The 27,898-nt window shown below is 41.6% G+C and overlaps 1 protein-coding gene across 1 annotated transcript; it reads right to left on the bottom strand.

Moving 5' to 3' along the window:
• Nucleotides 1–1,966: 1,966 nt before the first annotated feature.
• On the bottom strand, nt 1,967–11,771 carry GPR78 (G protein-coupled receptor 78). Its single transcript, XM_005309348.5, has 3 exons — nt 9,554–11,771; nt 8,954–9,067; nt 1,967–4,429 (listed from the first exon to the last, which is right to left on the bottom strand). The coding sequence occupies exons 1-3, from the start codon at nt 10,219–10,221 to the stop codon at nt 4,192–4,194; spliced, it is 1,020 nt and encodes a 339-aa protein (XP_005309405.1). The 5' UTR covers nt 10,222–11,771; the 3' UTR covers nt 1,967–4,191.
• Nucleotides 11,772–27,898: the final 16,127 nt, after the last annotated feature.

Raw genomic sequence — 27,898 nt, 5'->3', positions numbered from 1 at the left:
AATGTGAAAAGGACAAGATTCAGAGTGTAGCCCATATTAACCCAAAAAAACAGGCAACAAGGGGAATGGACACAGGATGCAGAAAGAAAAGTTTAGGTTGGATATCAGAAATGACATTTTCGCCCAGAGAGTCTTTAACATACACAATAGGACTCCTAGCAACCTAACGGGGGCCATTAGTGCTAATGGACTGAAATCTAGGATGAGGACTTCTTCAGTAATCAATAACATTTCTAAATACACCTGCTTAAAAAGGAGAAGGCAGGAGTGGACTAAAATGATTGATGGTTCTCTCTGTTCAAACATGTTTTTGTTCCCATTTATACACACCAAAAATCCTAACTACTTTATTTACAATGAATGAACACGATTCTGGTTAAGAGCCACTGAAGTTTTATTGCATACTCATAAAAGTCCCCAGAAATGATTCAGCCCCCCTCTGCACCTACTTTCATGCTGACCTCCCTGCATGTCTGGGGAAAAGGGGAATACCAATGGTGAGAGGAGGACTGGGAAAGATGGGAGTGGGACAAATCAGCGCTCTCCACTACTGCTATTCTGGCTTGTGTCACTGCCATAGGTAGTGGGGTGATGCTGCTGTAACTTAGGGTAGGTCTACACTACCCGGTAGTTCGGCGGCAAGCAAATCGAACTTCTGGGTTCGACTTATTGCGTCTTGTCTGGACGAGATAAGTCGAACCCGGAAGTACTCGCCGTCGACTGTAGTACTCCAGCTCGGCGAGAGGAGTACCGCGAAGTCGACGGGGGAGCCTGCCTGCCGCGTCTGGACCGAGGTAGGTTCGAACTAAGGTACTTCGAACTTCAGCTACTTTATTCACGTAGCTGAAGTTGCGTACCTTAGTTCGAATTGGGGGGTTAGTGTAGACCTGCCCTTAGAGCATCCTCTTGGCTGCATAAATTATGTCCGTTGCCATTTTGCCAACACTGGGAGGACACAAAGGTGGTTTAAATTCTTGCCTCAGCCTTCTGTGCTTTGTCAATGTACAGCACAGAATCTGACCCACAGACTGGAGAGATTTACTTAGACCTGCTTTTCAAAAAATCAGATGCACAACTGTGCACCTAACCTGCTCGTGTAGTTACCATGATAAGATACACACACTGGCTATCCACATTAATTACAAACACACCAGGACACTTGCAGATACAAATACCTGAATCATGCTGCGTGTCCATGAAATTGTACACATAATTGCACAGGCATTTCTGTATGCACAACTGCACATGTAACTTTTTTGGAAAAAAAAAACATGCTCATTGTGTCATCTAGTCCCCATCTCCCTGCTAGTACAGGCTTTTTTCTCTACAGTATCTTTTCAAGGGCTTTGTCTAGTTGAGTATTAAGTATCTCACAAAATGATGAACTGCATTTCTAAGGGTAATTTTAACACATTAAGATTCAAAGCTGCTATTTTTTTCAAGCAACCTTAAGTTTAACCCCCACTCACCGAACTTAAGATCACTTTCTAAATGCACTGTAACACGTGGGTTAAAATGATGCTTAAAGAATTCTGATTTCACTGTAGTTTTCATATAGGCAGCCTGAAACAGAAGAATGCTGCATATGTCTGTCAAAGTGAAGTTAAAAATCTCTCTGTGTTAGTCAGACTAGGGTGGGATAATTCCATATTCAGTAATCATTCTGTGATGATGATTATTCACAAAGGTACATCAAGTGCTAATTTATACATCTGAATTATCTGCTCTTAGGGCTCCATCCTGAAAGATGCTTAGTAACTTCTGGAACTGAAGTTCATGGGAACTGAGGGCACTAAGCATCTTGCTGCATTGAGCTTCTATTACAAAATATATGCCTGACACTCTATCCTCAGCTGGTATGAATCAGCACCGTTCACTTGACTTCAAAAGAGGTGCACCAGGCTTCACCGGGTTCTGGCTCTTGATTTTTAAAAGAGTGCTGTCCTGATTTCAGATATTGTCATAATAGCTTATGTTTCTCCTCCCATATTCATTTAACACTAGAAAATGTAAACACAAATAATATTTTATTCATTTCCATATTGTTTTGGAGGTCACATTTTGCAATACATTCAGCTAAGTATGAAATGTAATACTCAAAGGGAGCAGCATTTTCTTTAAAAAACTATAGTCCAGCTAAACATTGCAGCTATCATTAAATGCACCAAAGTTTACAGATCAATGTCGTAGTGACAGATGTCAGAGCACATCAAAACTTTTTGGCACAAAAATGCTAGACTCTAAAACAAATTAGCATTCCTCCAGGAGAGATGTCTAATTGTTACACTGCTGATGCAGTCGCTATAAAAGATTTAAACACCAGGTTTCATTATTATAGGGAGTAGAGGGAGGGGAGGAGAAGGAAGAAAGGAAAACTGAACATGTCATACACAAATACTTTTTCTGAAGTATTGTATTTACACAAAATTAGAGAGATTACAAATACTTTACTAAGTAGACAAAGTCATGATAAAGCACATTCAGCTTTAACACTAGCCAGCTATAGGTGCAGAACATGGAGGCCTAATTTACTTGCATGGCAATAGAGCATTAGAAAGGCCTCAACTTTTGAAAGCAGAGGATAACATGATGACATTGTATTTGTTATGCAGTATGAGCCTTTTCATTGACTTCAGTGAGATTTTAATAGGGCCCTATAATCCTCTCAGATTGCAGATAATGGGCTCAGTCCTTCAAGCTGCTGAACACCTGACCCTGGTCCTGCAAAGTGCTTAAACATATGCTTAACTTTAATCATGTGCATAGTCCCATTGACTTCAATAGGACTTACGTAAGTGCTTAAAGTAAACCACATGCTTAAGTGCTTTGCTGAATCAAAATCAGAATTCTCAGCTTTTTGCAGGATCAAGGCCAATATTCTATCCCTAATTTTAATGCTACTATAACCTAAAAAATAAAGACAAACTCTATACTTTGTCTTGTAGGTATTCTTCTTCTTAAAAATACATTTTAAAATGATTTTGTTTGGCTACAAAACATTAATTTATTGAGCTCCACAGAACACTGCTCATTCATATCCATTATAGCATATAATTGATGGACTACTGTTCATAATTTGTTCCAGTATTTACCAATAGACTTTTTAGATGAATAATAATAATAATAAATAAATAATAATTAAGCAGTAATAAAGTAATTAAATAGGTAAATCAAAGGCAAAAGCTCATACCATATTGCTGCTATTCACCAAATTTACCTGATGTGTGAAAGATTTTTCCCCATTATATTTTCTTTAAAAATAATTACTCTCTTTTATCCTGGTATATGTTATCAGATAGCTCTTGAACAAAAAATATCTTAAATATAGTGTCACTTCTACAAACTAATTGTCCTGATTTCCTCCTAGTGAAAGGTATGTTGAGTGGACCTGGCTCAGTGACATAAATTACAATGCTAGTTAACTAAACTCTGATTATGTCTTTGTTGCTGTCACTGCGATTATTGTAATTATGTGGTATCACAAAAGTGCTAAATATTAGTAAATCAGATACATAGTAACAAGATAACTTTGGTTATGCTTGATAAAATACTGGCATACTGAATACACATACTACTTTTAAAGTTTATGTTACAATCATGTTGTCTTATAATAAATAATAATAATCTCATTTTCAAAGTGCCCATCCATAATACCCATTCTAGGCATCAATACATCAAGCCATCAATTAAAATACTCTTTTAAAATGTTCTAAAACTGAGACAAATCCAGGATTGCAGATGCAAATATACTGTACAAATGGTGCTCCAACTATCTGTTCATGCCCTAGGCTCCAATGGTCGCAGAATCTTTATTTTAAGAGAGTAGGATGCTGGATCCTCTGTAAAATACCAGGACACGGCATCTGGAATGTTATAGGCTTTAAAAGTTAAACCCCAAACCTTGAACTTACTCCACTTGCCAAGAAGCAGTCAGTGCAGAAGGCAAAGTAGTGGCCTGGCAGAATCACCTCTGCCCATCCCTGACAGTCTCTCTGCGGCTACATTCTGTACTAAATGCAGACAATGGAAGAGCCTGTTTTGAAAGCCCACAATCAAATGCACTACAGGAATCCAGGTTTCATATCCAAAAGGTATGCTTCACCATTGTCCAGTCAACACGTGATAGATCAGGTGATATCCTTCTGGTGGCAAAAGTCAGACCTAACTTGAAGACTAATGACTGTCAGGATGTTAGCATGTTCTGTGTAAGCAATAATCATTTTCAGTGTCTAGAGAGCTGTTGTAGCCAGATGAAGGATACAGATCCCTTTTAAGTATCCTATTGACAATGTTGATCATGACTTTCTTGTACTGTTGACGTAAAAGAGAATAAACAAATGGATCTGATGCAGCCTTACTGTAGGTGAGGCACTTGCTTACAATCCCCCAGTAGTAGTTTATGGTAACAAAAGGAAGAAGTTCTATCAACCTGTTAATCATTAACAAAGAGGAAAAGCTGAATGTTACATCCACACTAGCAACCTGTTCAACTCACATTTTCAGGCATAATAGCATCTTAAGAATTAATTTTTATACTATGCAGCACCTGAGGGGATGATCCTGCAGTCATTACACAGGTAAATTTATGGGAGATTTTCCTGAGTAAGGACGGCCATGAGGAGGAAAAAGTGTTTTAACTATATATTTAAACACTGAGGTCACATACTCCCATGTCTTGTATACAAAGAAGTGTAGCAACTTATTGCAAAACCTTCTGCCTAATTCTACTTGGTGAGCTGTCCTAGCAATTGGCAATATATTCAAGATCTCAGTGCTGTCTGACAAGGTTTTGCCTTCCTGACTGCTTCCCTCTCCCTAGGCAAGCTGTAGAAAGACGTGTAAGATGTACTATAGAATATGGAGCTATATATTAATATATCCTTATGTAATGATATTGTGAAATGTCATGTATGAAGAAAGAATACATGATGCATTGGTGTGATATAAAGCACCTCAAGATAATACACATTGTCTCATGAACATTTGCTCTCATTCTGGATCATTCAGACTACTTCCCCTCTCTTTTGCAATCACAAGATATCTGTGTGCAAACTACTGCAATTGTTTACTTGGAAAAGTGAAATGAAGAAAGTATTTATGCATTTTTAACTGTCTGTTAATGTTATTTAACAGATGGAAACAAGGAAGAGATGTCATTGCTATGTGACCAGCTACCTGTCTTTAGACCACCACCATGTGCTCTGTGAATCACCAGTAGTCACTGAACCACAGGTTTGGAATCTTGGGCATAAAGGCTTTGTCAGCATGAGTTTGGTGCATTAATCATGAGTGAGCAGCGAGTCTGTCATGGAGGTCATGGAAGTCACGTATTCTGTGACTTTCTGGGATCCCTGTGACTTCTGCAGTGGCTGGTGCGGCTGACCCAGGGACCGCCTGAGCAACTCGGCTGGCCCCTGGGCCAGCTGCACTGACTGCTGCTGGGGCAGTCTCAGGCCACGGCACCCCACCCCCAATGCCGCCCCCAGCAGCAGCAGAAGTTTTGATGTGTGAGGGGGGCTCAGGGCTGAGGCAGAGGGTTGGGCTTTGGGTGCAAGAGGGGGTGAGGGCTTGGGGGGGGAGGGCTCCCCGGAAGCAGCAACATGTCCCTCCCTTGGCTCCTAGGTAGAGGTCTGGCCTGGCGGCTATGCGCACTGCCTCTGCCTGCAGGCACTGCCTCCTGCAGCTACCATTGGCCACGGTGCCCTGCCAGCCCTCACCTCCCCATCAGCAGCAGCGGGGGTCCCAGGCCGCTCCCTCAGAGCACCACAGTGCCCCTGGGCCACCCTCCCCAGAGCATCCACAGTGCCTCGGGGCCACCTCAGGAGTATATAGTACAAGTCATGGACAGGTCACAGTCCGTGAATTTTTGTTTATGGCCCGTGACCTGCCCATGCCTTTTACTAAAAATACCTGTGACTAAAATGTAGCCTTAATCATGAGTGGTGAAACTGTAACTGAGTTAAGAAAGTCATCTCACCATACTATAACATCATGTATTCTGCGTATGTCACATCTGCTACCGAAAAACTCTTTTAATAAAGTGGAGAGGTTTCTTTACAAAATTATTTGTACAATTTTTCATATCTATTCACCCACAAAGCCTTAATTACCATGGGGCCACCTGCACAGAGCTCAGAAGACACCATAAATACTTTTGAGACTGACCTAACCTAGCTTTTCTATACATTAAAATGTAATGATTTCGAAGTGTGATCTCCCAGGCATTCCCAGACCTAGGAATGAGGTCTTGGTCTCTTTAGGAAGCTTGGAATTTCCCTTTTCTTGTAGTACAAAGCTCTCATTTTTCAGGGCTGAAGAATACTGGATTTTAAAGTTATATGCCTATAAAACCTGGCACACATCCAGGACAGAATCTTGCCCATCCTGGGCCTCAGATAGGTGAAATACTGCAGCAAATTCCACAGATATGTGTGTGTGCATAGGGTGGGGAGGGAAGAACACTTCTCTGGCAAGTGGATTTAAAGAAGGTAGCTGATATCTGTAGCTGCTCCAGGGCTTGGAATGTTAGAACAAGTCTCAGGGAGATGGATTAATGACAGAAAGCAAGCAAGGAGGTCAAAAATTGCATTATAAATAAGTGTATCATGTGGATCTGCAATTTATCACATGGTACATGGTTCCTCAGTTTGTCCTATCTTGGATATCACCTCCACATATGGTACATATGCTTGATCTGTACAAAATGAATATTTTTGTAGAACACTGTCAAACAGAAGAACTGTATATATAGATATACTTGAGTGTGTCTGTGTATGATATAATAGATTATGGTCCCATAATCTAAAGAAAATGGAAAAACTCCCATTGACCCCAGTGACATAAAGCTATCCCATTGATAGCAATGCTGTTATAGTAAGGATGAACTCCATCCATTGGGTTTAGTCCCAACAGACAGAATTTATTGTTGATTTCCAAAATCTCAGTAACATTTCTGAAGTTAGGGGCAAATCCTGATCTCAGGGCATAGCCTGAGTAGCCAGACAATGTGCTGGGGAATCTTCTATTCCAGAGCATCCATGAAGACTATTCTAACTCAAAGGCTGGTGTGGTCTCTGTGGACCTGACACAGCCCATCAAGTGGGGAAAGAACAGAAGGTCTGCATGGCAACCAATATTCCAGCCCTACCCCAACCTTCCCCCTGGCCTAACCCTGCAAGGACCCCTCATAGATGCTTATGTAGCCCTCCCCAAATCCTTTCCATTCTGCTACCTTCTGAGGCCATGGGAGCAGGAACAGAATTCACCCCTGGATAAGTGCATTTTAATTTTCTCGCTACTGATGTACGCAGTGTCACTTAGTGCATTAAGAAAATGCATTAGCTGACATTTACAAAACACCTTGTCTGGGGAATGGAATGGCTTTTTGTTTCAATTGTTTATGGGAAATATTTCAGAATTAAAAAGTGTCTGGAGGCCGGAATTTACTGAACAGGGTATAATACAGCCTGAATGAAAATGGCAGAATCCATCCTTTGCTTGGTATAGAGTTTTAGCTTGATGGTCATAATAATGAACAGAAAATGACTCATAAGGTACTGAACATTAATCAATTAACCTTTTAACTTTCTGGTGTCAAGTTAATAATTGTTACAATTCTTCTAGAAGAAGAGGAAATGCAGCTGCCTAGCCAATCAAGCAAGAACCTTTCAACTAATAAAAAAGTGAAATAATAAAACGTGTCATCTCAAAAGTTAAAACATACATAAGCAAAGGCTGGTAAAATTGAGAACAATTTATATGTTCTGTCCTTCAAAGTTTTCCTTGGTCCAGCTGTCCCATTGAAGCCAAGTGTGGTAGGAACAGGGTGAGTGACGACGATAGAATATGGCCCTAATTATGCAAAATCAGCATACCAAAATCAAGATTTTGAAAAGTTAGTAGTGTTTTGGGTGTCTCAGTGCTTGGGTCTCCAGCCTGATGTGTCTTCAAAGGGCCTGATTTTAAGAAGATAGATGCTCAACACTTTCTAAAAATCAGATCCCTTCAAGGTATCATAAATTGGCCACCCACAAAATTCAGGCTCCCACAAAAAACAAGTCACTTTTGAAAATCATGACTCAGTTTCATCCATGTTAAAAATGATGGGCTGGATTCTCAGTTGGTGTAAATCAGTGTAGCTCCATTGGCTTCTACCCTGCTGATTGACACCAGCTGAAGATCTAGTCTGCTGCCATTTTAACTAACCTCTCATTTAAACTGGATATTTCTTAGTGTTTAGGAGCTGACGCTTCCTGGAAAACTATCCTGCACCATTGAAGTTAGTGGGAGTTTTGCCACTGACTTCCACGGGCACAGGATTAATCCTAGATTATTTCATTAATAATATTTCCCGGCATAGAAACTATGGGCCAGATCATCAGCTGGTGCAAATCTTTGTGGTGCCATTTGAGTCAATGAGCTTCAACCAGTTGAGGATCTAGTCATATGCCTCTAAAAAGCATATATATATATATATATAGGAAAAACTGTCCTTGCTTTACTGTTTATTTTATCCTTCAGTGCCTGAGTCCATCTTTGGACTAAATAATGGAGGTGCTGATGATAAGCCAAACTGCTAAAAAAAAAAAAACCAATGGGATGTGATGAACTCCTGGTTTCAGTCCTAAAAGCCCACTCTTTCTGAAAGAGGCATCTATACCTTGTTGTAAAAGAGAAACAAAAAGATCTTACAAGACTGCAACGTCTCATATTACTGTATCGGTTTACCAATTAATTTGGTTTAGCATGATTTGGCTCCCTGTGTTTATATGTTCATATTTCCCCAAATCTATTACCCTTCCCCCAACCCAATATCGCTAATACTTTTAAGGAAGGTTTGTTTGTTTATTGTTATCATCTCAATGTCTTTTTGCTGTCCCAGGAATCTTGGGGTAGCTTATTCTTGATGACATATTGCCCCCAAAGGCTCCCGGAAGAGGCAGGGAGTACTAACCTGGTGATAATGTAAGGAGCAAAGCAGATCACGAAAGACCCTATAAAAATACTGATTTTCTTAGTAGCCCGCTGCCGCCTCCTTTTCTGCTCATTAAGACAACGCTGTTTGACGCTGAAAAGGGAAAATAACAATCACTGCGTTAAGACAAGACGCGAGGAGACTTTTGAGCCAACAGTAAAGTCTGCCATCGAGACTCGGTTTCAGGTGCGGGAACTTGTCAAATGAAGGGTATGAGACCGAACAAAAGCCCTGAACCCACCAACCCTCTGGATACTGTTAGCGACATAAACACCCATGAGGGACTCAGCCATTCAGTGTCCTGGGTTTTCTAGGAACCTTCGCTTTCCGTTTAAACAAAGCTGACTATCAATATTTAGCCACAAGCTTCTGACAGTAAATGAACAGATGAATTAATTAAACAGTCTTTGAAGTTAGAAAAGAAACGCTGCACGAGAAGGGGCCATCATGTCTGCAGGTCATGAATGAAGACGTCAAAAGGTGCTCAGGAAAGCAAGACGTGGCTTTTGGGTCCTTAAGGGAGAGGGTGATTTAAAACACATCGGAATTAACACACACACATACACACACACACATTACCTGGGATGGATATCTACCAGCAAAACCAGCGTTTGCATTGTAATAATGTCTATCCTTTTGCAGTGGAACCTGGCCACTTTAAACACCTTTAAGTAGGTGAAACACAGTATCACCAGGGACAGCATGAAACTGGTGGCGTGGAACACGATGGTGAACACGGTAAACCTCCTCCTCTCCGTCTCTTCTCCCAGGTGCAAGGTGCAAGAGGCGTACACGTTGCTATAATCTACCCAAGAGAAAAACAAGGAGACCAAAGGGAAGGTCAAGGAATGAATCCAGGAATAGCTCATCAGAATCACGGCGTCTTTGTACCGCATCTTGCTGGTGTAACTCAAGGGGAACACCACGGCAATCCACTTGTCTATGCTGAGGGCTGCCATGCTCAGCATGGTGTTGGAGGTGAGGAAAGTTTCTAGGAAGCCCACCGCTTTGCAGATGCAGTCACCGACGGGCGGCTGGTTTCTCAGGATCCCCAGCAAAGTGAAGGGCATGTTTAAGACTGTCAGGAGCAGGTTGCAGAAGGACAAGTTCACCAGGAAGACCCCGGGGACTTGCTTGCGGAGCTCGGTACTGTAGATGAAGCATAGCAGCACCAGCAGGTTGGACAGCAGAGAAATAACGAGCACCAACACCAGGAAAAAAGCCAAGAGAACTCCTGCCAAGTCCATTTCTTACCAGGTAGCCATGCGCCCCTTGGTGAGCAGAGGGTAGGCGTCAGAGATGGAGCGGCAAGGGGACATGGCAGGTGCCTCTCGGGGGGACTTCCAGAGATTCCCAGGCATGTTGGTGGAGACTCTGGGTGGATCTGAAGTTCAGGCTGCCGGAAAGCACAGGCGACCGGCCAGCTGGCGCTGTCCAGGGTCCCGAAACGATCCCACCCTCTCCCCAGGTCGCGCCCGACCTGCCCGCTTCAAACCACAGGCAGAAGTTCCTCCTTTCCCATTCCCCGACCGACAGACCCGGGCACCGGGGGGAGGCACCTGCTCAGCTCCCAGCGAGCCCCTCCGGCTTCTCTTCGGCCGCTCGGCAACTCCGGAGCTCAGTCCCTGAAATAGTCAAACCTCCCCAGCCTCCCGGGGTGACTCATGCGCAGACGGGGAGCGGCGAGCCACAGCCTCACTCAGGGAGCGCGGAGCAGCTTTGCCTCCCCTCTTTGCTCAGCACAGATCATCTGGGATAGCCGCCGGCCAGCAAGGGCGAGACAAACTTCCCCCTAGCCCGCGGCAGAGGAGGGATCCGTGCAGCAAGCTGCCAATTAGTTATTAATCCTTTAGCGATTAATAATGCTCATTCATCACCGGCAAGGTGCCTGGTGTTTTGCAAGACACGCCAGTATCCTAGTAGTTATGATGACTGTGGGGGGGAGGGGGTTATTTCATTTATTAGTGTTTGGGAGGGGGATGTGGCTGTAGCCAACTTGGCCCTCATGTACCAGAGCAGGTTTCCCCTGCTCGTTTTGAGTGATGTCTTCTCTGGCACCATTTCCCCTACCTCCTCAAAGAGCCTACAAATGCAGGCAGCATTCAGGGACGGGCATAATTTCCCATGGGTCATCACCAGAACAAAGAAATCCAGCAGTGGGGAGTGTTAATGTACCGTACAACCTGAGCCCCGCTACCTCTGGACTAACCCTTCTATTAAACCTGTAGACACTGTTGGCTAAGGAAGTGACAGGCCCAAGGCTCTGATAGCACTTTCAGTAGACACCTAAGGTCTCTCTGAAACCATTTTCAAATCAAACTGTTAGTCGATAGGGAAAATATTTTCATAGTTAGAAGACTCCGTTCTTTTTCTTTCATCTAATAGTCACAGGGGAGAGCCGAACAAGATTTTAAAAGGCATACTTAAGGAAGACCCACAGTACTTTAGGGAAAGTTTGGGGGTTATTGGCAGAAATGACGTGGACAGAGACTGTCCCTACATGCTTCACAAAAGGTTGATCACACAGAGACACCACAAGCCTTATCCTTACATAAGAAAGAAATGCATTTATTTTGTTGCATCAAAACAGTGGCACAGAAATAAATTGCCAGGTCTAACCACTGTCACATTTTTCAGTTGATCTCCAGTGCTGAAAGGAAGAAAGAAGAGAGAGAGCTTGCTTGCCACCAAAAATGAGCATTATGATCCTAAGAAGATGGTGCAATACATATGCAATTACACAATGTAGACTTGTAAAGTACATGTTCCCACAGTAGGAATAATGTTATTTTTAAAATGCTCTTTAAGGGCCTGATCTAAAGCCCATGGAAGTCAACAGGAATCTTTCCATTGATTTCTGTGGGGTTTGGAACAGGTTCTAATTGAAAGGGTTGCCATGGTAAGGTTTTATGTTTTAATGAAAGCACAGAGCAGGGTAGCATGAAGTGTGTTATCTGGAAATGTGTGCTGTGTTATACCTGAGGACAACACTGAAGTAGGATGAATGTTTTCTCTCATTAGTAAGGTGTCACTTCCCAAGTCACAAAATGGTGAATAAATCTGACTGTCAATATAGTTGTAAATTCATATCAATGTTTCAAAAAATCCTATGAAAGAGAGAGAATAACATGAACACCTTTGCTGCACAGCCTGTGAGTTGGGCTTCTAAATCTGTAGCTTCAGGGGGCCACTCAAAGCCAGAGCTGGTAGAGGGCCTGCAGGGAAAGAACCATCATTTAAAGAGCCTTGTGTATCCATGAAGAGCAGTGGTTCTCAACTTATTACATATCATGATCCCTTTTTCCACACCAAGACCTCTCCAGGACTCCACTCCCATCTAGCTGGGGTTAGCCATGACCCCCCATTCCATTTAGTAATATTGGAAGAGTAGGGGGCTTGTAAATGTCTGACACCTGATGTTAGTGACCTCCTGTTTAGTATTGTGAAGTGAAGCAGCTCTAACTTTTAATTATGACAAGGCCAACTATATATATGTATAACACTCTCCTACAACATCTTCAAGAGCAGCCCTTTTCTGTCAGTTCCAAATGGAGGAGTTGAGAAGGTGGAAGGACGGCTATAGATATATAATCATGTGTCTACACAGTTTTTGAAAATTTCCCCCTAAAACCTTTTGTCTAAAGCAGTGATACTCAGACCTCAGTGGTTCAGGACCCAAATTAGTGATCAACATTACCCAAAAGAGCCACAGTAGTGTGAATCCATTGTTTCATTTAATATGGTACTATATTCTCATATTTAAACAGTATGACAGGAAAATATTCTCACAGCAGAAGGACTGAACCAAGTGTTATTACTTTATCAACTGAAGTTGGTTAATAACATAGTAAAAGCCTCCTTTTTGGTTAATGACTTAGACTGGTTAATAATTAAATCACACAGATTTTTAATATCATGTGCCGCAAAGAGCAGCGGGAGATACATTAAAGAGCCCCTTGCGGTTCCTAAGCCTCAGTCTGAGTATCACTGCTCTAAAACAAACTTTTCAGAGGAAGAATGGATTGTTTCTATATACTGGCAAAGAGATGAATAAATTAAAACAAGCTGGAAAAAATGGGAACAGAAGCAGGAAGTAAAACAAAGAAATCAGAGTTCTTGTTAGATACGTATGTCTCCACCTTGCAAAGACTTATGCATGTACTTAACTTTATGAGTCCCTTTGGGTGAAATCCTCGCCCCAGAGAGATCAATGCAAGTTTTGTAAATGGGCTAGGATTTCACCCTTTGACTTTTGTGGGCTTGCTCACAGTGTGTAAAGTTAAGCAAGTGTATACATTTCTGCCTTATATTGGACTGTCTATATTAATACATTCACACCAGTCACTACAATATTCATTCCACTTCACTTCTGATTCATGCACACATGTACCACCATAAGACAAGGGTCACACTAACCAAACCCATACTCTATTCAGAATGTCTTTTCTCTGACCCACCCTGCAATATTTCAGCGTGTTTGTGTTCTTTGAACCCACACCTCTCTCTCTGTGTCCCTCTCAAAGGCCTGAGACTGTTGCTCATTTTCCCTACTTTACAACCTCTGAAAAATTCTGTTCACATAATTTCCTAAAGGTATTTATTGCAGTTTTATGATGGGCTTCCTAGTTTTGTTACAGTTTCCTTACACACAGATACTCAGACACAAACATAAAACTAAACCCAGAAGATTATATTTAAATAATTTTTATCAATGCCAATTGTTAACTCACATGAATATAACTGGAAAGAGACTGGAGGTTGTTTGGGATAAGGATGGTCTCTTAGGCCTTAACTACACTATGTGAATAACATAGCTGGAGTCGACATAGCTTAGGTCAACTTACTGCAGGGTCTACAACATGCTGCATCAATGGGAGATGCTCTCCCTTCTACTTCCCTTACTCCGGTGGAGTACTGGAGTTGACGGGAGAGTGATCTGAGGTTGATTTAGTGGGTCTTCACTAGACCCACTAAATCGACCCCAGGTCCATCGATCACCGCAGTGTCGATCCCCCGGTAAGTGTAGACATGCCCTTAGGCCCTAATCCTGCAGAGACTTATGCACATGCTTCAATTTATGCATGTAAACAGTCGCATTTAAAATTGACAGAACTACTCATGTGAGTTAAGTAAAACAAGTGTTAGCAGGATCAGGCCCTTACTGTATGTTTGTTCAGCACTGAGCACAATGGGCCCCAGTCTTCACTGGGGTCTCTGTGGAGTACTGTAATACAAATCATAAATAAGAACAAGTTGTTTATAATTAATTATTCCTTAAAAGTAGATACCATCCAGTAGACACAAATCAGATAATTACTTTGTTCTTTTTCTTTTAATGGATGCATACATTCTTAAATCTTCACACTAGTCCATTCTAAATATTGACTACATTTTATTTGATTTAGTGTTAATGGACTGCATTAATTGGAAAGGAATAAGGGATGATTCAAATTCTCTTTGAGTTTCACACCAGGAGAGATGTGTCATGCAAAATTCCAATATAGATCACAGCTGAACATAATGTAGCTGTAATCTGTGCATTTTGCAATAGCTAGGAATGCATTCAATTTGCTTCTATTTTTAATGAAGGACAGTGAAACAGGAAGAAGACCTCAGACAAATTGCATCAAATTATGTGCACGTATAGGCAGGGATGAGGACGGAGGGGAAACTTTTCACTTCCTTGCAAATTCTTTTTCTTTCTTTCTTTCTTTCTTTCTTTCTTTCTTTCTTTCTTTCTTTCTTTCTTTCTTTCTTTCTTTCTTTCTTTCTTTCTTTCTTTCTTTCATTGGCAGGGTTAAATTAAATGAACTGTATCATGAAATGGAATGACTCAGGAGACTGTTAGTGAGAACAGTACCTTTAACCTATAGGTCACTGGTTTAAATATGGCCCAGGTCAGGAGTGAGCAAAAGTCGTAACCATGTGACTGGTTTTCAAATGTAGAATGATGTAGTGGTCTCAGTGCACTTATCAATGGACAGACATGAATGTCATGTAATCCTCATCACCGCCATTATAACAAGGCATGTTGGTATCGTATCACTGGTTTTAATTAGTGCTACAGCATTAGCATTGCTAGCTTAATTTGCACAATCCCACCCAAGCAGCAGCAGAGCCTTGTTCTATGTATTCCTTCCTCTATTCCAGTGTCCTGTTTCATCATGACTGATTTGGATTGTAGGCTGTTTGGGGCAAGCAGTGTGTCCTTATCTGCTAGGTAAAGTACTATGCATACCTCTAATGCTATATAGAAATATGAAATAATCAAATAAATAGCAATACGATACATAATGATAATGGTATGCTAATTAACACATCAGCAACTGCAGTAGAAAATCCATAAGCCTTATTCATCAGTCTAATGCAATTCCTTTACCTTGCACTCCAGCCCACAAACGGCAGATTTAGTACCTGGGGAATAGCCTCATTGTAAAGATATTCCTCATGTCGCGTAGACAGTGTAAGACCTCTACACTGTTCTCTCTTGCAAACCCCAGCATAGGATAGGAAGAAGAGAAGCAGAAGAACATACACATATATTCTAAGAAACAGTCTTCTCTAACAGGGAAAGGAGAAGAACAGAAAATTCATGAAGTCCACTAGGCAACTTGCCATGCAGACTGAATTTACCTGGGAAACTCAGATATTATACTGATGTGCTCTGGGGAGACAAAATATAAAAATAATGAATTATTAGATTTTTTAACATAGGCAAACTGAACTAATTTTGGCGCCTAAATCATTCAATAACATCCTGTTATTTGCCAAAGTGTCCATTTCATTGAGTTGGCAGAAAAGCTAAAATAAAGAAAAATCCAAGTAAAATGTGTATTATTTGATATAGAGGGCCTGATTCTTATCTCATGCCAGCTTTACACTGTCATTACCCCTGGTTTACAATAGTGTCCAAGACAGCAGAATTAGTTCTTTAACTGGAGGTCATTACTTTACAAAGTTAAGTGATACTGTAATAGTGAAGAAAAAATAGAATGATCAAGGAATTTCCCTGAGATTCAGTAGGTATTATAAGCTGAAAGTAGAGAATATGTAGCTTTCCTTCCTTCTTTCTGGCTCTCAATCGTGCCAATTCTGTAGTTCCTAGGTGCCTCATATTGATTTGTTTAAATCAGATAGGAATATATTAATATCCCTCTTTCACACCATTTTTCTGCCACCACAGCACAGAAATACAATAGTTCATGCTAACAGCTTTGTACTGTCCCAGCTTGTAATAAAACTATTGTGACTGCAGGCATGCTGATGACATTCCCGGGGGTCTACTTTTCTTTTTGTATTTTTGTATTTTTCAATGAATGTGACAATGGTTAGCACTCCCAGGAGCCAGCAAACATTAAGTGGCATTTTCTGAAACTGCTGAGACAATTTATTTACTGTAGAGCGTTCCAGGAGCTGGAATATGAAGAAGCAGCCTATGAACTCCTATCTGACTACATCATCATCATCATGGCAAATCTGAAAGGGACATGGCCGCCTTGCAAATGGGCTGCCTCACAGAATAATCTCTGGTCAGATGCTTAAGGTGGTCTGATTGTATATTCAGTTTATTCTATCACTGGCAGTCTTGTCATGCAACCAAAGCTTTTGGCAACCACATAATTGACAGCTGTCTAGCTGCATTCCTTGCTACACACACTTCGGAATTTGTTGGTCTTCCGTTTTTATACATGTCCATGCTAAGAAAATCACCAAAACAGAACTGCTACTAATGGAGTCAGTTTCTGGGTTTGACTTCAGATATCCACATTTCTGATCTTCTCTTATTACAGACTGCCCTAAATTCTCGGCATAAACCACACCGTTCTGCTTTCATTGTGCTAGTGTAAATCAGGAGTAACTGCATTAAAGTCAATGGAGTTGTAGAAAACCAAACCAGTGTAAATGAAAGTAGAACCAGACTTGTAGTGCAAGGCTGTGTTGTAAAGAACACACCTGTAAACATAGAATGCAGTTCAGAACATGTAGTGAGCTTTGCACTGGACAAAGCACAGAGAAAGATCCACCCCCTGGATTTTCAGTTCTAAGGGGCATGTTGGCAGAGGCCTTTGCACCTTCCCCCACTGCACAACTGTTCCAGGGCTTCTCACAATATTAGTATTTCTGAACACGGGCAAAGCAGAGGTGGGAAAAAGAAGAAGAGGTATTAGCTAGGTCAGCTCCAGCATTTTTGCCGCCCCAAGTGGCGGAAAAAAAAAAGCCGCAATTGGCGGCACTTCGGTAGCAGGTCCTTCCCTCTGAGAGGGACTGAAGGACCCGCCGCTGAAGATCTGGACGTGTCACGCCTTTCTGTTGGCTGCCCCAAGCACCTGCTTGCTGAGCTGGTGCCTGGAGCCGGCCCTGGGTATTAGAGTGAGGCCAGCACACCAGTGACATAGGCCTCATGGGTAGAGCTGATGGCACTATTTCTTTGGTGTCATACCGGGTCAGTGCAGCTCTGTACAGCCCCCTGTGCTGGGCAGTGGCATAAGTGTTGTCATCTAGCCCTCTTCATTCCTAGATTCCAAGGCCAGAAGGGACCACTGTGATCATCTAGTTTGGCCTCCTGTATTATACAGGCCACAGAAATTCCCCCAAATAATTCCTAGAGCATATTCAGGCCAATGAAATCACTATCCCTCAATGTACAGAATTAACCAGGTTGCTTTTTCGCCTCCTTTAACCCTCACAGTAGACAGTATTTGGTCCTGCCATGAGGGCAGGGGACTGGACTCGATGATCTCTCGAGGTCCCTTCCAGTCCTAGAGTCTATGAATCTATGAATCATGTTTTAGTCTTGCAGAGGTATGTCCAGGAAAGCATTTGCTTGAGCCCTCTAATTATAGCTTGCCTCAGAGGTGCTGGAACGGGGGGGGGGAGCAAGGGACCATGGCCCTCCCACTTTTGAAAGTGAACAATCCAGCCCCCTGCCCCTCCTCTTCTCCCCTGAGGCCCTGCCCCCTGGCCAGGCTGAAAGCTGGAGCCTGGCCCGGGTAAGAGCAGCCCAGGGAGTCCGGAGCTGCAGACCCTCCACTTGCCTGATGCAGGGGTGCCCAAAAGCAGCCCCTGGCTCGTGTCCCTGCCCCTGGGTCCCCCTGCCCAGGGCAGGTGAAGAGTCCGCGGTTCCCCACAGCTGCACAGGTGGCTCTCTTATCATGGCCTGGCTGCAGCTATTCAGCTCCCAAGGCCCCTGAGGCCCGTCCCCCCGGCCAGGCTGGAAGCTGGAGCCGGTCAGGGTAAGAGCCACGCTGGCTGCTGTGGGGAGCTGCAGACCCTCCACCTGCCCTGGGCAGGAACCCCAGGGGTGAGGACATGGGCTGGGGGTGCTCTTAGGCCCCTCCACCCCAGGTAGGTGGAGGAGCCTGGGATCCCTGGCCCGACTCCAGATTCCTGCTTGGCCAGGGGACGGGGCCATGAGAGGAAGAGGAGGGGCAGGGGTGGGGCCTCATCCCACCACCCCCCCATTAGGAAAAATCCATTGCCCCTGGCTTGCCTTCCTCTCACTAATCACTGTAGAATGTTTTTTTCACACACCCACTAATAGGTGCAGCCTCTGTTGGTGAAGGTAAGCAACTGGCATTATCTGCTTCATGAGAGAAATAGTGAGCTATTTTCAACCTAAATCTTTCTTGTGATACCTAAGTATTTTCTCCCATCATCCTCCTCCAGCCCACCCACTGACCTGCTCTCACACGTACATGAACACATTCTCATGGGAAGGTTCCAACTCAGAAATGACGTCAGTTTAAAAAAATGGGATTGGCAAGCAATAAATCAGTCTATAATGTGCTACTTTCATACAAATGCTCTAAGTGGCCAAGGCATTTAAATTTAAACAGTGGCTATTGTGTATGCACAGCTGTTTCAGAAATCACTATGGTCATGCACCTTTCCCGGTATGTTTCACTGAGCAGTTTTTTTTTACAAAAACTCCATCCATTACAGTAAAGAAAGAAAAACAAGGAAATGCCAGGTTAAGGCTGACACTCTATAACAAGCTACTGTGCCTTGGTTCCAACACATTGTGTGATGTTGCCTAGGAACAATAATAGTGCTAACAACAATACAGGCCCAAGTCATCCCCTCCATTACTGCAGAAGGAGAAACTGAAACCCTTGCCAGGAAGCAAGAAGCCGGGAACGTGTTTTGCAGCAGCATTGTTCCTTCCCTCGGATTCTGCTAACGTCCCAGCTTTGGTCTAGGGCTCTATTTGTGGAGAGTGGGTGGACTCCCCGCACCAGCTGTGCCATGAATCCACCCAAAAGGTAATGTTGCTGGGGTTAGTAAGCTTTTGTGCAGAGCCCCTTAGAAAATCTATGGAGGCCACATGATCTTCTGTTCTCATACAGTTCCTATTCAACAAGTTTACTTATAGCAATCTATCTAGATATAAGCTCCTGGGACAGATCTCCCACCCCTTTGAGCCCCTCCACACATAGCTAGTACTGTTTTATTGAGGGGAAGGACTAGGTGAACAGTTAACCTTGTGCCCTCCTCCAGCCTCTTTCCCATTTGGTGTCTATGTGGGGATTGCCTCTTCAATTCTTGGTCATCAGGGTCAATAATGACCCTCTCATACACACTAAAAGAAGAAACACCACATGGCTCTTCTCTCCTGTGATCACCAACATTTTGTTTGAACCGGCTGAGGGAGATCACATACAATACAGTCACTTCCTCTGACCAACTGAGTCAAAATGGTTTCCACTAACCAATCACAGCCCCAGAAAAAATACTGTGTGGCTTATTTGACCTTACTTTGTTGAGAAACTCATTATGATTTAGTTTATTTTCAGCAAGGGGTTTCTTCACTTACTTAACTTTATACTGATCTGACTCTTGAAAAGGTCTCTTGTCTGAGTTGTCTCATAGAGCAGCTTTTGTAATTTATATTGAAACAAACTGGTAAATTATTGATTGATTATGAATTGTGAAATTCATTTGTTGCCCCTTTGCAGGTCACATTTAGCCCTTGTGTCTGGATTGCACAGTCATTTTCATTAACAGAGCACCAGCTCTGGATCTGGATTTCTGTAACCACATATCCAGCAGCAGCAGCCAGTGCACACCTTTATCATATCAAAAAGGGTTATGAAAATTCTATGTGGCAAGACAGGCAAGTGAAAAATCACTGTTCCCATTTTCTCATGTGAGACAACACTAGACAAAGGTCTTCTAGGACTGTTTAGCTCTACCATCTGTATTCAGAAGAATACTGAAACTGCAGCTAGGTTTTGGTTCCTATGGCTATCAAAAAGAAAGAGAAAATGTAACTGATTCAGAAATAGAGCTCTTCAAAAAGTTTTTGATGGAAAAAAGTGTCCTCGAAACTGAAATGTTTTGCAGACTTCGTCCTGTGTAAAACGAAACAAATAAAAAAATTTTGGGAAGGTATCTGTAGCTGGAGAGTGAGACTCTTTCGAGCCCAGTGATTAAGGTACTTGGGTTCAGGTCTGAGAGGAGAGAGGTTTGAGGGCCTGCTTCAGAGTGATCTGGCATATAAACTCTGCTCTGAATCAGGCAGCACAGGGATTTGACCTTGGTCTTGCACTTTCCAGGCTGGGGCCCTAACCACCAGACTATAGGGACTTCAACCTGCTCGTCTTTCCCCCGGCCAGACTGGCACAACATTTTTGAAAGGTCTTGTTTTCATTCCAGTGGGAACAAAAACACATTTCAAAACCTCAACATGTTTTGAAAACTGAAATTTTTTGCCAGCCAGCTCTCTTCAGAAACAATCAGGCTGACCTGCCTACTCTGTGGTGCTGCATTCTTTTGTCACTGTTAATCTCAAACTCTTCCCCATTCCTCCTTTTGTTAGTTTAAGCAACTTGTTGTGTCTTGTCTTATATTTAAATTGTAAAATCTTTGGGCAGAGACTATCTTTCAATCTAAATCTACCCGAACCTACACCTATTACAATGAGGCCCTGATTCGGATTGAAGTGACAGGCACTACTGTAGTATAGATAATGAATTATTACTGTTGTTGCTATTATTATTCCAGTAGCACCAAAATGTGATTGGTACTGAACCAATGCAGAAAAGTTTATAGTCCCTGCCCCCAAAAACTTACATTTTTTGGATAATATATTGATAATATATTGGCCAGTCACATCTTTAGGCCCTTAAACCAGAAAATTTACACGAAATAGTCTCTTTACATATACTTAGCTAAGCCTAGTAGAGATTATAACAGCCAGTTCTGTAAGCTATTTTGTATAAGATATTGTACATGATTTAAGGGCATATAAATGTTATTGCACTCAAATTATTTTGCAAGTGGCATTCTAAAACCTGGATGTTCATGAAAGTTACTAATTTTAGGGTTATGTAGCATTGTAATTACATTTAAAAATTGTTAACATTAAAAATCAGTGATCAAGATACAAACAGGATTCTAGAGGAGATGCCCATTCAATTACTACATATATTAATTTTCATAGAAACCAGGTAGTAGGTAAAAAGTGATAAGCTTATTGTACTTTTTGGAGAAAATACCTTTCCAAACTTTAAGCCTTCAGATCTGATCATTTACTTATTCAGAATCTGCAAATAATAAGATGTGATACACTGTGCCTTTAACTAACTTAGGATGCAAAATGCATAAGTCACTAATAACAGGTTCTTTTATTCAGGCGGCTACTTGACTATTTGTTATTGGAAATGAGATTGGTGAGTCATGTATATAGAGACGTGAAAACTTTATTTAGTACTTAAATACATACACATATAATAGCAATTATAGAAAATTAAGGTAAGCATAGCAAAATGATCCCCTGCATTGTGCATAATCACAGCGTTATGGAGATCATCAGAAGTGAAAATGGAAAGAACAGGAAGTGGAAAAGCACCATATATGGAAATGATGGTACGGTTTCCACTGTCCTGTCATCCCAATTAGGGGTTGTTCTGACAAGCTTTTATAACCTTTTTTCATTACATCCCCATACATCTAGGACTATATTTGATTAGGTCTCAACCTCTTGCCCATGTTTATTATTCTGGGGGACCATAATTAGAGTTCTGACTGCTGGCATCAGCTAATTACATCAATATATTTCCCAATGGTTTTGGCACATAAACTCCAGGGTTACATGTACCAAAAAGCCCCTAAAAATCTGCTAATTTAAACGCAGTGTGTTATTTTGTTGTTTGTGTGTTCATCACCAGATACATATTGCAAAATCTTATAACCTTAAGTCAAACACTTAGGCTGTCTATTTAGGCCTTATATAAACCATGAGGCCCTATGAAGCCTCAAGCTTATTGCAAAGTTTATTTCAAATACTATTGCATTATATTTTCCCCTACTTGGGTTATAGCTTTAATTGTTTTTAGTACTACTTTTAACTTTTCCTAACATATAGATGATAGTTTGATCCTAGTCATGGACCTCCCAAGAACCATTCAGGAGTCAAAGGTCAACAGTACAATTATAGCAGGCAGCGATATTCGATACTGTACAAGAAACAGCTGCAATCTAATAAACAGTATAGTTTATTGCCTAAGGCTGAGATCAGTGGAAGCTGGACACCTAACTTGGAATATTCCAGGCTAATGTGTTGTAAGCACTTTTTATTTTCCTTCTTAATTCACGGAGTGACACAATCCTGTATATTATACAACACATGACATTTGCATTTACAATAAAACAATTTACATTTTTGAAAATTATGTTCTATATGTTTGAAAGACAAGTCACCCGATCATAGTCATAGCCCCTTTCTCCTTCAAGTGAGAGCTGGTTCTGTTCCTTTTCAGCAATGCTTAGGGCTAGCCACTCTGCGGCAACCTCAGTTTCCTTTTTCTCACTTTATATCACTGTCCCACACACTCAGCAAGATTGAGGTTGAGTGACTAAGCATATGCCCTGCCTTTCCAAACCGGTGAGTCGACATTAAATGACAAGTGCAATCCACCCTTTCTGGTAATAAAGCAGGTGCTGACTCATGATGTAAGCAGCAAAAATAAAAAAGATGAGTTTAGAATCAATATGTTGGAAAGAGAGGAGAACTATGTGTTAACCAGGAGACATTTTTAGGCTACAAAAAATGTGTAATTCATCCGTTTTATCAAGTTCTTTTGTTTTTATTTTTTGCATATGAAGTTATAATGGGACAAAGTTTTTCAGAAAAAAAAAACAAGAAATTGCTCTCAATCCATGTATATTCTTGGGTGCACTATGAATGAACGGCACCATATTAAAATATTCTCTTCTTCATTATTGATTGCCTCTAATTATGCTCAATAATTTGCAGGCGATACTTAACATCTTGTCCAATCTTGCCCTTTCTTCAAAGTTTCATAGGGACCATTATGAACAGTTAGTCCAACCCCAGTATAACACAGGCCACAGAACTTCCCAAAAACAATTCCTGTTTGAACTAGAGTATATCTTTTAGGGGGGAAAAATCCAATATTGAGTTCGTATTTGCAAGTGATGGAAAATGGATCACAACCCTTGAGAAAGATATAGCTAGAGCATCCTCCTTTGCCTATTACTAAGGTATAAAGGAGGGCAGGGTCATGGATATAACCCATTTAGCTGGCTACATTTGGGGCCATTGGAGCACCTCCAATCAAGCTATCTGACCTCCCCAGAAACAGGAAGTGTAGTGTCAACATTATGCCTGGGTCCTGCATAAGCATGCTCGAGGGGAAGAGGCTGTCTGCACCCTATCCCTGCATTTCCCTTAACAGAGCAGGCAGAATTTAATCTTGAATTTAGTTTAATAAATACATTACATTGGGCCAGATGTATCCCTGGTGCACCTCCATTGTCTCCAGTTGTTTTATAACATATCCAGACTCCCCATTTAGCACAGTATATTGACAGGTTTCAGAGTAGCAGCCGTGTGAGTCTGTATCTGCAAAAAGAATAGGAGTACTTGTGGCACCTTAGAGACTAACAAATTTATTAGAGCATAAGCTCCGAAGAAGTGGGCTGTAGTCCACGAAAGCTTATGCTCAAATAAATTTGTTAGTCTCTAAGGTGCCACAAGTACTCCTGTTCTTTTTGAGTATATTGACAGTTTAACAAACAATTCTTACCTATTTTCTAGCAGGCCCTACCCAAATTGTGTGAGTCATGGAACACTGAGGTGGAAAATCTCATTTCAATGCAGGATTATTAACTATGCAGTGATATCCTAGTCAATGAGGCCTTGCACCACCTCCTTGACAGACTATTCCATGTCTTGAAGGCTGTAAAATGTTCCTAGTACTAAATGCAGACCAGATCTTCCCTCTCTTAATTTTATCCCATTGTTCCCATTCTCCTATAGTTCCCTAAGTCATTCCTTTTGATCCTTGGAAATTCACATCCATCAATAATTTTAGATTGTTTGCTCTTCAGGGCAAGTATTATGTCTGTCTTTGTGTTAAAAAGACATCTAGCACATTTTGAGTGCTACTGCAACCTAAATAAATAAATACAAGCCTGTCTCTGCCACACTTGTTCATGCCAAGTAGTACTTTACTTCATGAGTAGTCCTATATAGTCCAATGGCGTGCAAGTACAAGGAAGGCGGAATCTAGCCCCATGTTTGCAGATTATCATCATATCCATATTGTTTCATCTCTACATGGCTCAAGCTCCACATATTTGGCTCTTTCCCCATAAATCAGTCCTTTCCATCCCTGATCATTTTTCATATTCTCCTCTGAACTCCCTCCTACTTACCAATATCTTCTGGTAACATGGTACTCAGAAATAAATGTTGAGTTCCGAGTACACTCATACCAAAGCTGTATGGAAAGGCATTGCCTTGGGGCTCTAGTCATGGACCAGATCCCCATTTTGCTAGGCACTGTACAAACACAGATCAAAAAGACAGTCCCTGCCTTGAAGAGTTTACAGTTTAAATATAAGATCAGAGACAAGAAGTGGATGCAACCAATAGATGGGTTGAACATAAGGAAACAATGAAACAATACTGGTCAGCATGCTATACAGTTGTCACAGCTGCCTCCTTAGTCCTTCCATAGTCTATGACTCAAACTAGCTACAGGAATAAAGGGAAACAAGAAGACTTTTTATCAGTACATTAGAAGCAAGAGGAAGACCAAAGACAGGGTAGGACCTGTCAGTGAAGAGGGAGAAACAGTAACAGGAAACTTGGAAATAGCAGAGATGCTTAATGACTTCTTTGTTTCGGTCTTCACCGAGAAGTCTGAAGGAATGCCTAGCCTAGTGAATGCTAATGGGAAGGGGGTAGGTTTATCAGACAAAATAAAAAAAGAACAAGTTAAAAATCACTTAGAAAAGTTAGATGCCTGCAAGTCCCTAGGGCCTGATGAAATGCATCCTAGAATACTCAAGGAGCTAATAGAGGAGGTGTCTGAGCCTCTAGCTATTATCTTTGGAAAATCATGGTAGACGGGAGAGATTCCAGAAGACTGGAAAAGGGCAAATATAGTGCCCATCTATAAAAAGGGAAATAAAAACAACCCAAGAAACTACAGACCAGTTAGTTTAACTTCTGTGCCAGGGAAGATAATGGAGCAAGTAATTAAGGAAATCATCTGCAAACACTTGGAAGGTGGTAAGGTGATAGGGAATAGCCAGCATGGATTTGTAAAGAACAAATCATGTCAAACCAATCTGATAGCTTTCTTTGATAGGATAACGAGCCTTGTGGATAAGGGAGAAGCTGTGGATGTGGTATACCTAGACTTTAGTAAGGCATTTGATACGGTTTCGCATGATATTCTTATCGATAAACTAGGCAAATACAATTTAGATGGGGCTACTATAAGGTGGGTGCATAACTGGCTGGATAACCGTACTCAGAGAGTTGTTATTAATGGTTCCCAATCCTGCTGGAAAGGCATAACAAGTGGGGTTCTGCAGGGGTCTGTTTTGGGACCGGCTCTGTTCAATATCTTAATTAACGACTTAGATATTGGCATAGAAAGTACACTTATTAAGTTTGCAGATGATACCAAACTGGGAGGGATTGCAACTGCTTTGGAGGACAGGGTCATAATTCAAAATGATCTGGACAAATTGGAGAAATAGTCTGAGGTAAACAGGCTGAAGTTTAACAAAGACAAATGCAAAGTGCTCCACTTAGGAAGGAAAAATCAGTTTCACACATACAGAATGGGAAGAGACTGTCTAGGAAGGAGTACGGCAGAAAGGGATTTAAGGGTTATAGTCAACCACAAGCTAAATATGAGTCAACAGTGTGATGCTGTTGCAAAAAAAGCAAACGTGATTCTGGGATGCATTAACAGGTGTGTTGTGAGCAAGACATGAGAAGTCATTCTTCTGCTCTACTCTGTGCTGGTTGGGCCTCAACTGGAGTATTGTGTCCAGTTCAGCGCACCGCATTTCAAGAAAGATGTGGAGAAATTGGAGAGGGTCCAGAGAAGAGCAACAAGAATGATTAAAGGTCTTGAGAACATGACCTATGAAGGAAGGCTGAAAGAATTGGGTTTGTTTAGTTTGGAAAAGAGAAGACTGAGAGGGGACATGATAGCAGTTTTCCGGTATCTAAAAGGGTGTCATAAGGAGGAGGGAGAAAACTTGTTCACCTTAGCCTCTAAGGATAGAACAAGAAGCAATGGGCTTAAACTGCAGCAAGGGAGGTCTAGGTTGGACATTAGGAAAAAGTTCCTAACTGTCAGGGTGGTTAAACACTGGAATAAACGCCTAGCGAGGTTGTGGAATCTCCATCTCTGGAGATATTTAAGAGTAGGTTAGATAAATGTCTATCAGGGATGGTCTAGACAGTATTTGGTCCTGCCATGAGGGCAGGGGACTGGACTCGATGACCTCTCGAGGTCTCTTCCAGTCCTAGAATCTATGAATCTATGACACGCCTCTGCAGCTCCAGCCTGAAATTTCATTGACCTGTTTTGCTCTTTTGTCATGTTGCAAACTCCAGTCAAATATGCTCTTCATTATTAATCCTATGGGTCCTTCATCACTACTGCTCCCCAGCCTTTTTTGAATATCCATGTTTCTGATTATTAAGCCGACAGGAGAGCTCTCTTCCGTTGGCTTAGAGCAGCTACGCAGCTGCACCGGCTGTATGCTCTCTAGTGTAGCCCTAACCTAATTCTTAACTTGTTCTTTTCCTATTTTAGCCTCAGATCCTACCCCATTTACACTGATGTTCACTATGTTAGTCATCTAATCACGGCTAACTTTTTTGGTAAAAAGTGAAACAAAAAAGGCATTTAACACCTAAGCCATGCTGCATTTTCTGTTATTGTCTCTCCCTCCTCATTGAGTAATGGGCCTAACCTGTCCTTGGTCTTTATCATGTATTTGTAAAATGCTTTCCTGTTACTCTTTTATCACCTTGCCTCAGTGGGTCACAACTGAGGATGCCAAATTCAGGACAAACTGCTCAGAAATAGGGCAGACTCACCCCAAACTGGTGGTTATTCTCTCATTAGATTATACCAAGACAGTAACAAAAGTAAACTTCTGTCTCACCACACTGGTTAACAAGAAGTTAAAAATGCAGTCTCCATAGGCATTCCAGCCCTTGTCTCACCACCGAGACACTGGACTCCTAATTTCAGATACAAAGATGATACATGCATATATACAGGATAATCATACTTAGCAAATCATAACTTTTCATTGACCTTACATGACATACTTTGTACAAGATTTGATGCAATTGTATAACAGTGGGAGCAACAATGATATAAATGGTCATAATCAATCATACAGCATCACACCTTTATACCACTAGCTAGTTTTATCTCATTTTGTGCTTTGGCTTTTCTAATATTGTCCCTGCATGCTTGTTTTGGTTTTTTTTTATATTCATCCTTTGTAATTTGACCTAGTTTCCACTTTTTATAGGACTCTTTTTTGAGTTTCAGGTCATTGAAGATCTCCTGGTTAAGCCAGAGTGGTCTCTTACCATACTTCCTATCTTTCTTATTCACTGGCATAGTTTGC

The sequence above is a fragment of the Chrysemys picta genome, chromosome 5 (assembly GCF_011386835.1).
Source record: "Chrysemys picta bellii isolate R12L10 chromosome 5, ASM1138683v2, whole genome shotgun sequence".
In the NCBI taxonomy this organism is placed as follows: Eukaryota; Metazoa; Chordata; order Testudines; family Emydidae; genus Chrysemys; species Chrysemys picta.
The sequence above is the reverse complement of the archived record's forward strand: the minus strand, read 5'-3'. Positions and strand labels throughout refer to the sequence as shown.

What these genes read in the sequence shown, in the direction of transcription:
- GPR78 (XM_005309348.5), bottom strand. Translation starts at nt 10,221, where the DNA reads ATGGACTTGGCAGGAGTTCTCTTGGCTTTTTTCCTGGTGTTGGTGCTC. An exon ending in CTGGTAGATATCCATCCCAG is followed by an intron (nt 9,068 to 9,553) that starts GTAATGTGTGTG and finishes TTCCCTTTTCAG; the next exon opens with CGTCAAACAGCGTTGTCTTA. An exon ending in GCTCCTTACATTATCACCAG is followed by an intron (nt 4,430 to 8,953) that starts GTTAGTACTCCC and finishes AATGATTAACAG; the next exon opens with GTTGATAGAACTTCTTCCTT.